At 41.5% G+C, this 14679-nt stretch overlaps 1 protein-coding gene across 3 annotated transcripts in view; it reads left to right on the forward strand.

Annotated features, from left to right (window-relative positions):
- The window catches only part of ENTPD3 (ectonucleoside triphosphate diphosphohydrolase 3), a 77142-nt gene extending 64120 nt beyond the window's left edge, over positions 1 to 13022 (forward strand). For all 3 annotated transcript variants that reach the window (XM_045003087.1, XM_045003088.1, XM_045003086.1), the window contains 6 exons: positions 854 to 1013; positions 4836 to 5066; positions 6073 to 6348; positions 6454 to 6564; positions 10205 to 10342; positions 12697 to 13022. In XM_045003087.1, coding sequence (XP_044859022.1) covers positions 854 to 1013; positions 4836 to 5066; positions 6073 to 6348; positions 6454 to 6564; positions 10205 to 10342; positions 12697 to 12930 — 1150 coding nt within the window. In that variant the 3' untranslated portion in view covers positions 12931 to 13022. The remainder of the gene's footprint in view (positions 1 to 853; positions 1014 to 4835; positions 5067 to 6072; positions 6349 to 6453; positions 6565 to 10204; positions 10343 to 12696) is intronic.
- Positions 13023 to 14679: the final 1657 nt, after the last annotated feature.

Here is a 14679-nt window from a genome sequence, read left to right on the forward strand (position 1 = left end):
TGGTTGTTCCATATCTGTGCATGGGGCTTTTGAGACTGGCACCAGCTGGCTTTTTTTGTTCTCAGTTTCAGTTATAGCTTGACTGGGCCTGGAGATTCTATCCTGTCACCACTGGAGATGAGCCCTCCAGAACAGGGTTGAGGCACATTAGCAATGCAAATTTCCCCACAAGGTTTCCTGTGCTGCACCTGGCTCTGTGGCTAAAGAGAGGGATAAAGTCTCCGTAACAATTAAGCCAGCACCTTTCACATAAGCACTCAGTTCACTAAATACAATCTTATATGAGGAACAAAATACCTAGGTGCTTGCATTGTAAGCATGGCAACTGTTGGACACAGGATATGTCTACACTGGAACTGGAAAATGTAATTTCCAGCTCAAGTAGACATACCTACACCATCTCTGATTGAGCTAGTGTGCTAAAAATAGGAGTGTAGCCACAGGGCTGGGAAAGGTTAGCCATCCCAGTAGGTACCTTGGGTCTCAGATGGGATTGTATTTGGGGCAGCTAACCCACTACAGCTACGCTTCCATTTTGAGCATGCTAGGTTGATCAGAGCTACTGCAGGTATGTCAGCTTAAGATGGTAATTAGACCTTCCAACTCCAGTGTAGACATGCCCATAGCTAATGCTCTACCACCTTCAGAGTTGTTTTAGACCAGCTGTGCTTGAAAAAGCTAGCCGGACATCTAACCAGATGTTCCTTATTAAAGGCTGTCCCTCCAGACCAAAATGGACTCAGATTGTCAGTAGGAAATCATGGGCATTCCTTTAGTCACTAGGTTGATAAAAGAATAAAGGTAAGCTTGTCTTTCCAGATGCTCAGCATTTTGTGTTTTGTGAATTGCTTAGGTTGCAAAACGAAACGGCAGCCAATGAAGTCCTTGGGAGCATTCAAAACTACTTCAGATCCCAGCCCTTTGAATTTAGGGGTGCTCAAATCATAACTGGGCAAGAGGAAGGGGTGTATGGATGGATTACGGCCAACTATTTAATGGGCAATTTCTTGGAGGTGTGTGGAAAAAATGCATGTTTTATTTTATACTGTTGCTTATGAATCACAAGTTTTGGAGGAGATGCATGTTAAAAAAGAATAGCCATTGGCTCCACATTTCCACCAAAAGTAGATCGCAGGCAAGCCTTTGCTACAGAAAGAGAATAGAATGAATAGAGTTTTTTTTATCCTAACTAGGAACAATGGAAATATTTAAAAGGTAGAACTCTTAACAAGATACAGAAATAAGATTCCTGTCTAAATGGAAAATCTAATGCTTAGTCCAAACACAAAAATTGTACTACTTCTTCTTCCCCATATCCGATCATCTGGGTCTGGATCGTTGTGCAAGCATTCTCCAGCTTTGTCTGTCCCAGGCAGCCACCTGCTTATCTTCTTTAATCCAATCTATCTATTGCTTCCTCAGCTTTCCCCATGGTCTCTTTCCTGCCACCCTCTCTTGCCAGGCTATCTTCACCAGTCCTCTTCATTCATCCTCTTGTGTATGTCCGAATTAGCAAAGTCGTGCTTCCTGGATTTTGTCAGCCACATCTTGGATTTTATCTTCCATCCTATGCTTTTATTTGTACCATTCTATCTATATTGGCACAGCTACCCCCTTAGTGTGGATACAGTTATACCACTGTATAGATCGGGGTGGGCAAACTATGGCCCAGGGGCCACATCCGGCCCTCCAGACATTTTAATCCAGCCCTCGAGCTCTCGCCGGGGAGCGAGGTCTGGGGCTTGCCCCACTCTGGTGCTCCAGCTGGGGAGGAGGGTCAAGGGCTTGCCCTACTCTGCGTGGCTCCTGGGAGCAGCAGCATGTCCCCCCTCCGGCTCCTATGTGTAGGGGCAGCCAGGGGCTCCGCATGCTGCCCCTGCCCCAAGCACTGCCCCTGGAGATTCAATTGGCTGGGAACCACGGCCAATGGGAGCTGCAGGGGTGGCACCTGTGGACAGGGCAGCGTGCAGAGCCACCTGGCCATGCCTCCATATAGGAGCCAGAAGGGGGACATGCTGCTACTTCTGGGAGCTGCTTGAGGTAAGCGCCGCCCAGAGCCTGCACCCCTGACCCCCTCCCGCACTCCAACCTCCTTCCCCAGCTCTGATCCCCCCCTCTCCAAACCCCTCGGTCCCAGCCCAGAGCACCCTCCTGCACCCCAAACTCCTCATCCCCAGCCCCACCCCAGAGTCTGCACTCCCAGCTGAGCCCTCCCCCCAGCCAGGAGCCCCCTCCCCAACCCTGAACTCATTTCTGCCTCCCTCCCCTGAGCCCACACCCTAACCCCCAATTTCGTGAGCATTCATGGCCCACCATAGAATTTCCATACCCAGATGTGGCCATCGGGCCAAAAAGTTTGCCCACCTCTGGTATAGATGATTATAGTGGTATAGCTATTCCTGTGTAGGAAAGGGGATAATCTAGACTGATATGTGGCAACTTGATACTAGTATATCTCCATTCATACTAGGGGTTGTATCAGTTAACTATCTTTGTAAAAAATCCCACACTTAACTGACATAAAAAGAACAGGAGTACTTGTGGCACCTTAAAGACTAACAAATTTATTTTAGCATGAGCTTTCGTGAGCTACAGCTCACTTCTTCGGATGCATAGAATGGAACACACAGACAGGAGATATTTATACATACAGAGAACATGAAAAGGTGGAAGTATGCATAACAGGAAAAGTCTAATCAATTGAGATGAGCTATTAATCTATGTACCAGTAATTTTGTACCAGTATAACTGACATAGTTAGTTATACTGGTACAAAATTATGTATAGCCAAGGCCTACCTCTAGCTCAATTGTGTGTGTGTGGAATTAGACATACAGCAGTGATCTTCAGTGCTCAGTTGTGTTAATTACAGGTGTTTACTCCCCAAAATATTTGAGAATTATCCTAGTTAATCTTGCTAGAATAAAAAGTCAGTCAATTTCCTGAATGTTATTAACTTTCCCTATTGAACAGTTACTATTGGATCATGACGATTTGCAAAGTGGATTTTGATTATCTTAATCCAAAATAATGTTTTGCTCCAAACACATTTGCAGGAATCAGTCACACAATTGATAGCATATGAACACTGTGAAAATACAAACATCATAATATCAAAATTGCACATCCTGGGACAATTTTTTCCCTCACTTACATCCATGCAACAACATTGACTTCATTGAAGGCAGGTTCTTACTACTATGCAGGCCTTTAATGATCAAAATTGTGACTTCCGCTTGGCAAATTCATAGGGTTGTTTGTTTGTTGTTTGTTTGTTGTTTTTTTTTTAAGGCCAAAAGGGACCACAGATGCTCAGAAGCCAGTTGAATACATGGAGTTCAGATGAGTTGAGCTTCGTGAAGAGTTTGGCACACAGTGTGAAACTGAAAAAAATTAAACTTTTCACCAATCTTATGACACTGGAAAAAGTCTAGGTGTGAAATCCCAGCCCATTGAAGTCCATAGGAGTCTTGCCATTGACTTCAGTGGAGCCAGGATTTTACTCCTGGCTTTTACTCTAGGAGTTTGCCTGTAGGTGTTTTCTGGAGCGTGCAGTCTGTTCTCACTTCTCCTTTCCCATCACAACACAGACTCGTGCAGAATGAAAACTCCTTCAATAAATAATGGCAATATTAAAATAAATCTGTGGATGGTGCATACTTTTCCTTTTGATGACCTGCAGATCCAACAGCTGTTTTCCTGTGTTTGTGTGAAAACTGCCAAATAGGTGGCTAGAAAAATCCAAATAACTTCTCAAAAACTGAGAAATGGGTCTTGCTTATAGGCCTAAGGTGATGGAATTATTTTTAAAATATAAAAACCTTCATAGAAGCTCTCAGGCAGATCCTCATGTGGTGTAAATGGCCATAACTCTGACTTCATAGGGGATGTACCTGCATTTTCTGTTTCATAGGGAATTCCACAGTTTCAAAAAAAATTCCATTCAGAAATTGAACAAACAAAATTCAAATTAAAAAAATGGCAATGAAATTAAAAATGTTTTGGGTTGATCAAAAACCTTTGATAAAATTTAAACATTTGGTCCCAGTTTCTACCCTTTTAAACTTTTACATGTTTTTCATGTAAAAAACAATGAATTTCATTTTGAAAAGTTGTTTCAAAATAAAAAAGCAAAACTGTCCCTTCTGAAAAGTCGAAACTGGACATATTTTGACAGTATTGAAACACTTGTGTTTTTCTAAACTAAATTTTGTGAAAATGCTGTTTTTCCCCCAAAAATGTGTCAATTTTGATGAAAATGGCATTTTTCATTAAAAGTGTTTTGATTAAAAATTTCCTGATGCCAGCTCTACCAACTCTGTTCTTCCTTCACTTCTGGCCTGTCTCTTTATTCTTTGCACTGTAGCCATCTCAGACCTTTTTAATATTTAATTTCTCCTTTCTTAATACTTTACTTACGGTTTGTAAAGTGTTACCTTCAGACTGCCTCTGTCAGGAAGAGAGGTGACTATTATCTCCATTTTACAGATGCAGAAAGATTAAGTGATTTGCCCAAGTTCATGTACAGAGGCAGTTTCCGAACCAGGATTAGAGGCTGCCTGACCTGTGCTCTGAACACTAAGCCATCTCTCTCTGAGTTTTAGTTGTGCTGGACCTTTCCTTCATTCTTCAGCTTCATTTCCCTTTGTGAAAAAATATCACCCTAAACTACAAAACTTCATGAGACAATGCTTTACACACAAGTGAGCTTTTCCCGAGTGCTGTTTTACACTATTACAGATAGAGATTTAAAAGTAATTTAATGAGTGCAAGAGCTTAAAGAAACAACACAGAGAAACAGATGACATTTCAAACCTACCTTTTTAATTTTTTAGAAAACCCTTTGGAGGAGATGGGTCCATCCTCATGGAGCGGAGACTACAGGTGCGCTTGATCTAGGAGGAGCCTCCACTCAATTATCATTTGTCCCGGAAGAGTGTATGCAGAACTCCAACAGCACGTTACAGGTGCAGCTGTATGGCTATGAGTACAGTGTGTATACTCACAGCTTCCAGTGCTATGGAAGAGATGAAGCAGAGAAAAGGCTCTTAGCCTCACTAGTGCAGGTACATTCAGGAACTATGTTGTTTGGTTTGCATTCAGTAACTCTCTGAACGTGCTCCCTCTTCTGCCGTAAGCTCTTATTGCAGCGTGGCTTAGAGGCCTCAGTTAGGGCCCCATTATGTTAATTGCTGTGCAAAACATACTGGGTTCATTTTATACATTTAGCCAAACTGAGTATTGCTTATTTTTCTTTTCTTTTAATGTCTCTTTTTGAGGATAGTTTTGTAATTGTGTTTAATTATTTTTCAGTTAATGCCTTGACCCCCTAGGACAGTGGCACTCAGCCTTTCTAGATTCCTGTACCCCTTTCCGGAGTCTGATTTGTCTTGTGTACCCCCAAATTTCACCTCACTTAAGAACTCCTTGCTTACAAAATCAGAAATAAAAATACAAAAGTGTTACCGTACACTATTACTGAATAATTGCTGACCTTCTCAGTTTTATCATATAATTATAAAATAAATCAATTGGAATATACATATTATACTTACATTTCAGTGTATAGTATATAGAGCAGCATAAACAAGTCATTGTATGAAATTTCAATTTGTACTGACTTCTCTAGTCCATTTTATGTAGCCTGTTGTAAAACTAGGCAAATATCTAGATGAGATGATGTACCCCCTGGGAGACCTCTGCGTATCCCCAGGAGTATGTGTACCCCTGGTTGAGAACCACTGCCCTAGGAGTCAGGCTATTCAGCTGTTTTGTATAACGAGAATGGATCCTTTGTTAAAACTTAACCTGTAAGTCTACTTTGTTCCCTCTGCCAAGAAATATTCTGCTAAGCAATTAAACTAGACACGTGAATCTTTGCTTTATTTCACAAGTGCATTCTGTGAGATAGGATTTGCTTTGTATGATGATGATCATTAGACCATGCTATATTCAATACTCTTGTTATGGCAGAGAAGAGAAGGGGAGAATATAAATATATATGGTTAAAATACTATTAATTGAAATGAAAAGCTTTCCTGTTAAGACAAAAAAATTTACTGTTTCCCTCAGAATTCAAGAGACAAGACCAAGGTTGATAATCCATGCTATCCCCAGAACTATGAAACTGTTTTAACAATGAAAAGTTTGTATGGAAGCCTTTGCACGGAATCTCTAAGGCCAACAAATTACAAACCAGGCCAACTCATAAATTTCAGGGGAACTGGAGACCCAGCTCTGTGCCAGGAGAAGGTATCTTTATTGTTTAACTTCGCTGCTTGCAATGACAAGGGGGAAGACTGTTCATTCAATGGAGTCTATCAGCCAAAGCTTAAAGGGAAGTTTGTGGTAAGTCTGCAAGCATAGTGTTCCTTTTTGCAGCATTTCTTCCCTACCTCTGATTTATATAGGATCTTGAGAATTAAAGTGCCTTTCATCTGGCTTTATTTATAGGCTTTTTCAGGATTCTACTATACAGCCAATGCTTTGAATTTAACTGGATGCTTTCCCCTAGCTGATTTTAATTCAAGTATGTGGTTTTTCTGCTCACAGAACTGGAATCAGGTCAGTATGAATTTTCTGCATTTGGAAAGGGGAAAGATCAAGGAGCATGTCACATAGAACTATGGGAAACTGAACCACTTCAGTTCACAGGGATTAATGTGAATACATTTTTAAAAGGTTCATATGAATTCTTGCCTTTCTTTCCCATGAGTTTCAATTTCACTCCAAACTATAAAATAATCCTAGGGTACTTAAGCCATGGCCCAGGTTCGTGAAACTTTTCCACGATCCTGGGTTGAGTTTCCTACTTGTAGTGAAACAAGGAACTAGGCAAAATGCAAACGTTTTCTATTTCATTCTGTGAGTCTTGTGCACCTGTCATGTCACATCACAGCAAATGGAGCATATTTTTGCCAGAAAGAAACAAAGGGCTTGACTCTCATCTGTACTCAAGATCCTTTATACCGTTCTGGCAACATAGAGAGGCCTTAAAAAGTGGGTAAGTTATATAAAAGAGCCTTACTGTAAATAAGAATCAGGCCCAGTTCTCCAGGAAAAACCCCTTGTACTGAACAATCTAGATCTTTACAGTTATCAGTCTACAAATGAAGACATTTTCAGGAAGACCCTTTTTTGCTGAACTTGTATATTGAATATCAGCTCAATGGTTACGGAATTGATGATCACACACGACCAATTTTACAACTTCAAGGTGAAAGTTTTTAATGCTGCATCTACACGTGCAGCTGGTCATGGGATTCCCAGCTCGAATAGACCTACTCACACTAGCTGTCATCGAGCTAGCAGGCTAAAAGTTGTAGTGTTGCCGCAGCAGCGTGGGCTGCGGTGAGCAGACGCACGGGCTAGCTGTCCTGGGTTCAAACCCACTTGGATTCCATGGATACGTACTCGAGGCAGCCAGTCCATGTACTCTGGGTGGCTAGTCCACACTGCCATTGCCCATGCTACCAGTGCCGCAGCTACTCTGTTTTTAGTGATCACACCCCCAGCTCTAAGTGTAGATGTAGCCTAATCGAAGCCTTTCCCTGGCACAAAACTACAATATTAGTTATATACGGGGATTGGTCCTGCTCTGAGCAGGGGGTTGGACTAGATGACCTCCTGAGGTCCCTTCCAACCCTGATATTCTATGAAATAAGTACTACATAGAATGTGTTTCAGTATTTGCTTTTTAATTCGGTTGTGACAATCATGGTTCAGACACCCCAGGGGACAACAGAAGATTTAAACCACAAAAAATAAGCAGTTAAATCAAGTGATTGTTGCCAGTGGTTTTTGTACTACACAAGTATATTGAATAAGGTCTTTTATGAAAGCTTGTAGTGTTCTGAACTCGATGGTCATTCTGAGCTTTGTATTCCGACTGTGGGTGTGGACAACTATCATTGTAACTCTGGTGTAACTCCAGCCTCACCTCAGAACAGGGCGGGGAAGCAATCAGGTGGGAAGGGGCTACCTCCCTAACCAGAGGAGACCAGTTTTAAGAAGCCATCAATTGGTCCAGATCAGGAAAAAACTATGGTGGGCCATTAGAGTTAATGGAAAGACATTTAGACAATTGGGATTTCCCCCACTTTTTGAATATCTATAGCGAGTGAAGGAAAAAAACCAAAGTCTCCTAAAATGGAAGGGGGTTGAAGTGAAAGGTGTCCAGAAACTGAGGGACAGTCACTTGGTGTGGGTGCTGTCCGTGAAATGCTGGATCTTCCCTATGGCTAGGGGACATGCTGGAAAACTGTTCACAGGCAAAATAACTTTTATTAGAAAAGTGATTTTCTCTAATGTGAAAGTATAAAGCCTGAGGTTCTCTTTGTTTTTTTACTATGTAACTTATATATGTTTGCTCTTCCTTGCTATTTCATCTTTGAATCTGTGGCTTCTCTGTTAAATAAATCTTTCTTTTATTTTTACCACAAGCAAACTATGCAAACTGGCATACAAACGGTGTATGTTGGGGTGGGGGGGAAGGGGGATACAGTGAGAGTGTGTCATAGTAAGATGGTGTCTGGGGGGCTGGTTTCACACTTTTGGGATGATGACCCAAAGGGGAAAAATCTGAGTGCCTGGTAGGTTAGAACTTGGAGGATGAATTTGGGGAAACCTGGGACTGGAAGGGCTGCTGGTGTCACCCTGCAAGGAGTAACCAGGCTGGTGAAAGCCAGGGTGAGACCTTGTGCGTTTGGGCAGGCTACTGGTGTCAGGGGTCTGAACCAAAGCTGCATGAGGGCACCAAACATTACAGAACCACTTGCTGGTCTGGGTTGGTCCCCAAATGTCACATAGGTGTCTGCTCTTCGTTGCTGGTAGTTGTAGGGAAGGAAAACTGACGCTTTTAGTGTACCTACCTATTGCAATGGAATCATTAGAAATTACTTATGTCCTTTATGGTTTGTAATATCCAAGAAGAGCTCTTGAGACAGGGAGAGCCTCAGTATTACAAGGGGTTTTTGTTTTTTTTTTGCTTGTTTGTTTTGAGGAGAGGAGAGAGAGCTTGCTTACTAAGAGCCATTATCTTGATGTAAGGATTCAATGCAATAAATCCAGAAACAACTAGACTTCTCTTTGTACTAAGAGTACTTTGTACACTTTGTACTTCATCCTACTTGAGATTAAGTCAATGGCAACATTTCCATTAACTCAGATGGGAGCAAGATTGGGCCTGGAGGCAGATTTATTCATCGAGGTCACCAGGAGAATGAGCATAATTTAGAGTGGTCCTTAAAATTGAAACCTGCAATAAAGCTATGCTGGGCCCCAAAGTGGCACTCTGCCACCTGGCATATTGTTATTGCAGACTGCAGTGCTCTGTATTGCTTGGTATTTTTCCTCTGATTTTAAGGGGTGGTTTTTTTTGTTTGTTTTTGTTTTTTAAATGGGTTGCTGGTCACCTCACTGTCCTCATAACCCCTCTGGACCTCAGCAGCACCTTTGTCGGTGTTAAATGAAGTGGGAGATCATAACTCTTCATGCATACTCAAACTGTTACCACACTGGATACCTTGAGAAGAGCATCCCACTCCAAAATGATCACCAAAAAACCACCCCACTGATATATGCACAGTATTTGACCTACAGGACTTTTTGTGTCAAGCAGCCATACTTTCTCCGAACCTCTTGTAAAATCTGTACTTCTGTACTGCATCAGCATATTCTGCAGATGATATTCTGATTTTAGCTACATCAGTGTAAATCCAGAGTAACTTGAGTGACCTCAATGGCGTTATTTCAGATTTACATTGAGGTAGCTGAGTCCACCAACTGGCCCTGTGTTCTCTGATAGCGCTCCAAACTATAATTTTATGTCCTTACGATCTGATCACATGTTGTCACACTTAGGATGACTGTGCAATCTTCTTGAAGACCTTGCCCTGAAATTTATTACCACAATTTTAGATATGCTACTAGGATCAGATAGAAAATGTGTTGTAGACTAACAATTTCAATCTTTCATGCAATTTTTATTTTTAATTGTTTATAGTACAAAATACATCAACAGTACAGTCACTTCCAATTAAATCACCATGTCTATTTCCCTACAATAATAATTTTCTTAGGATGCTTCTGAAAACAGCTGGTAAGTGCTAATTAGATTGGGAAGTGTACTTTATGCGAGTCCTTCTTAGTCAAAAGAAATTTTTGATATTTTAATTTACGTGTTGATCCTATTTATTTTTGTCAGCTTCCATTTATGCTGCCTAAGTTTGACGAAGCATATGCTAGATCCTACTGCTTTTCAGCAAACTACCTCTATTACCTGCTTGTACATGGATATAAATTTAACACACAGACTTGGCCCCAGATACATTTCCAAAAAGAAGTGAGTATTAATTCATTATTTATATTATTATTAATTATTCTTATTATAACATGAAGAAGAATTTGGAAAATAATGACAGAAGGACATTTTACCTTTCAAATACATACTGATTGTGGGCAGCTTCTGTAGAAGATTTTTAGATATTTAGAGCTAAGTAAGGGCTGTGTCTTTACCTCCAATGCCAACTCTGAATGATTCTGGTGGTGACAATATGATTCAGTGATCCTTGATTCTTTAGAGTATTAAAGAATTAGATGAAAAAATTCTGCTCTCCATTATGCCTGTGCAAATCCACTGAAGTCACTGGGGCCGCACAGCGGTGTGTAATAAGATGGCAATATTTGCCTGAAACACCTTGCCACGGCCAAGTGAGTTCTGTTGACTCACTGTGTGGGAGATAACTTGTTACCACCTGGATATAAGGGAGGAGTGAATGGCTGTCTGGGGAGAGAAGATGTAAGGCATGATCTGAGCAGTCCTGAAGGCGGGACCGTCTGAGTAGCTAAGCCTAGTGGGGAGATGGTTTCAGCTAACCTTTATCTTATTACTCTTCTTCATTAACAGCCAAACTCCAGGGTGGTGGGTGCGAGTTTGGACTTTACATGCTCTATCTGTAGAGCAGTTTGAGAAAGATGTTCACTCACAGGATGTAACAGAAAGCAGAGTTTGGCCCAGTGTGTAACGATCTACCCAGATGGGATCCCATTGAAATCAACAGGACTCTCTACAGGTACCAGGGTCTGCCCATAAAAATCAAATGGCAGGACTGGGGCCTAAATGAGGCCACTGAAAAGCAGGCCTCTACATTGTCTTGTTTCTTAGGGTTGCTGGGCTGATTGACTCGTGGGTTTTATTACTTTTACTGAAGTGTAGAGGACAGGACTGTAAACAAACTTTCTGCACCCACCGCCATTCAGATTCTGTGACAGTTACAGCAATGTTTCCTCTGAGTAATCAGACTCAGCTATGCTGTGATCCCTTCCTTCCTTCCCACAGCAAGTCTTATTTCTGCCACTTGTTTCAATCAGATTTGTAAACTCTTCATGGAGCTTTCAAATGGGTTAGCACTGGCTCATTACAACATGAGGTAACACAAAATGAAGAGGAGTGCAGGTACTGTACAATAAGAGAAATCCTATCACTGCACTTGAGAACAAGACATCAAGAAATTCTGAGCAAGATTTTTCTAAATAGCAGAGCTCTATTTGAGCAAATCCATTATTATAGAGAAGGAAATAATTGCGCTGCCTTCCTTGCTTTACCATGTAGGGGCCAGCTGCCAGAAGATCTCGAAGTGTTTGCAGTAGGTAAATTAACTCCTATGCAAAAGGTCAGCACGAGTGTTATTTTGAGGTCTTCAACCAGAATGTCTCTGTTGCATAAGCCTTGTATTGGTCCTCAGCAGAAGGGTGAATTTCACTTATGATTGTTCCCCCATGGCCAGCAGCACAGAAAGTACTGATCCAAGTGAAACACAAAGTACTTATTTAAATGGACGTTTCTGAAAAACAGAGCAGTTATTTCTAGGAGTGCCGCCAGAGCCCAAACCTGACAGGCAAAGGGATGACAAACAGCCCACTCCTACAGTGTCCAACCAATCCGCCTAATCTCACAATCCCCCTTTCTCCTGTGTTGAGCAAAAAGAAGGGGGTCAATGACTTTATAAATATCGAGGAGCTACAGCAATCAACAATATTGCACTAGAATGGGAGTTAATATTAATAACAATAATAAGAGTGATATTGGAGCTTTCTCCTGGCCTTTTTTTGTGGGTGCCATTTTATAAGAGGCTATCTTTTGAAAATTCAGAGTTAAAGTAAGTGTGTGTGTGTGTGTGTGTGTGTGATTTTATTTTATTTTATTTTTTTAATTCAGGTATAAGTAGCCAAACACTAGGATGGTGAAAGCAGAGTCCAGTTCTATGATTGTTATGCTTGCTGATATCTTAAATTGTACTTCACACTAAAATACTTATAGTGATTGGTGTGACACACACACTTTAAATAGGATAGATTAAGATAAAATAGATGAGAGAGTCAGTCAGAACCATACTCTACTCATTCTCAGTGTGGAAATCAATTTGATGTCTTTATCTCAATTGTTTAAGCCAACTAATATAGAAACTCAGATACCTATGATTTTTTGCTAACTTTACAGGATTCTTCTTTCATCCCTCTATGTAATGTTGAAAGATTTAGGAAAGTAACTGTTCTCTTAAAAATCCTTGCAAGCCTTTGCTAAGGCCTTGCCTCCAGTATTTTTAGAACAATTGTCAGTGTCAGCTCTGCTGCAGCTTTTGGGTTCTCTGGCCTCTAGCAAAAAAGTTGATAGGAATTTTCTTTTTTGCATTTCAGGTTGGTAACAGCAGTATAGCATGGTCTCTTGGTTACATGCTGAACCTCACCAACATGATCCCAGCAGAAAGCCATCTGATCCAGCTACCAGTGAACCCTTTTTTGTTTGCTGGTCTCCTCTTTTTCTTCACAGCCGTGGCATTGCTGTGTCTCATCTTTGTTGTTTACTTGTGTGTTGTATCACGCATGCGAAAGAATATCAATCATATGGACCATGTACTTGCTACAGAATGAACAGACTCAGTGACAACACAAGACAAAAACTTGAAATGTTCTTTGAACTGCATTTTAGAAAACCAAGGGAGAAATAAATCAGTATATTTATTTAAAAAAAAAAAAAAGGAAAGGCTAGAAACATAAGTAGAGTGGAGAAAAGAAATCAAGGAAATGGTATTTATAATGCACTGGATTCCTCAAGAGAGGTCTCAGCACTCATTGCTATAGACTTATGGTGTTATAGTGTAACAGGCAACTAGTCAGTAAACTGTTTTGTTTGTTAAGCATTTGGGGAGAGGGAAGGGGAGAGGGAATAACCACCATTCACTACAAGTTATTTTGGCATAAAAGTCTAAAGGAGACTTAACTGGTCAGTAATTCCAAGATACAAGCAAGAGGACAAAACCATAGGCCAAAGGAAGATAGTGGCAATACTCATCTGTCAAATTGAAGCTAAAAGAAAAACTCATTTCTGAAACAGGTAAGGACATTGGCCACTATCTACAGGTTGTAACTGTGAGGTGCACTCAGGTTTTTGGTTGTTTTATTTCCTCGTATTTTCATTACCATGTAGAACATAACAGAAGATTTAGGCTACCATGTAAAGTTGATCACTAAATTATTGAACAACTCCCTTCTCACTTAGTTATTAAAAAAAACCCAAGCCATGATTGCATATTGCTATACATTTTGACATTCAGTATATCGGAGGCATCAGCAGCAACTCTGTAATAAAGGTTGGATCAAGATTTGTCCTGAAAGCAAGCCTCAACTCCCTCTGTTTTGTACTTTAATAATTAAACAGAGTCTCCAAGTGTGCCCTACTGACTCTCCAGAGAGCAACTGCATTTTGTCATTTTTTACTAACTTTTACAAAAGAAACATTTAAAAGGGTTCCCTTACCAAACTGTTGACTGGTTGTCCATACACTTGCTTGGGTCCTAAACAACCACAGACTGTCCAGACTTCATATTCAGCTAATATCCAAGCCACAGGCTCCTTCTGAAACATTAACACACCAAGTTATTCCTCTCATTCATTGCCAACAGGATAGGGGGCTAGACTCTGTGGGAGAGACATGGCAAGGGGGTAGGGTTAGAGATGTGGGGTGTCTGGCAGGGTAAGCAAGTCTTTGGGGAAATGGGATGGTGGATTTGCAGGGATGCAGAGGCCTGGAAGAGAAGAGGCTTATGTACAGAGGAATCAGGAATGTATGGATGGGGGCTGGAGTGGATCCCACTGTCTGAGGCAGCAGTGCCATGGGCAGTCCTTCAAGTGTCAGTGCCTCAACACAGACACTCAGCTCCTTCAGCATTGCTGTTCAGCTCTCTGGGGCACCAACCAGCAACCAGATGTCTGCACTGAGACATCTCATCAAGAGCTTCCCAATGTGCAGTTGCTTTGGTGCTCCAGGGAGCTGACCTCAGAAAACCCAGCACCGGTTCCCTCTGACCCAGGCCTCCAACCAAAACACTTTCCACACACCCAAAACGATCCACCTGACCTCTCTCCATCCCTGCTCTTTCTAGCCCCCTTCCTACTCCTTTACCTTCCCATCCCCTCAGTGCTGCCCACCACCCTAGATGCAGTGAAGGGAGGCAGGAGTGAGGATGTCAGAAAGGGCAGGCGAGGCTATAGGACAGGTGAGCAGGGCACGGGTAGCAAGTCTGTGCCCTGGTATTGAGGCAAGTGGCAACAGTGTATTAACTGCTGTCCTAGTGCTGCAGCTATGCACTGGAGAGCTGAGGCAGCTGTGCTGTAGGACCC

This window comes from Mauremys mutica, chromosome 2, assembly GCF_020497125.1.
Source record: "Mauremys mutica isolate MM-2020 ecotype Southern chromosome 2, ASM2049712v1, whole genome shotgun sequence".
Taxonomy (NCBI): Eukaryota; Metazoa; Chordata; order Testudines; family Geoemydidae; genus Mauremys; species Mauremys mutica.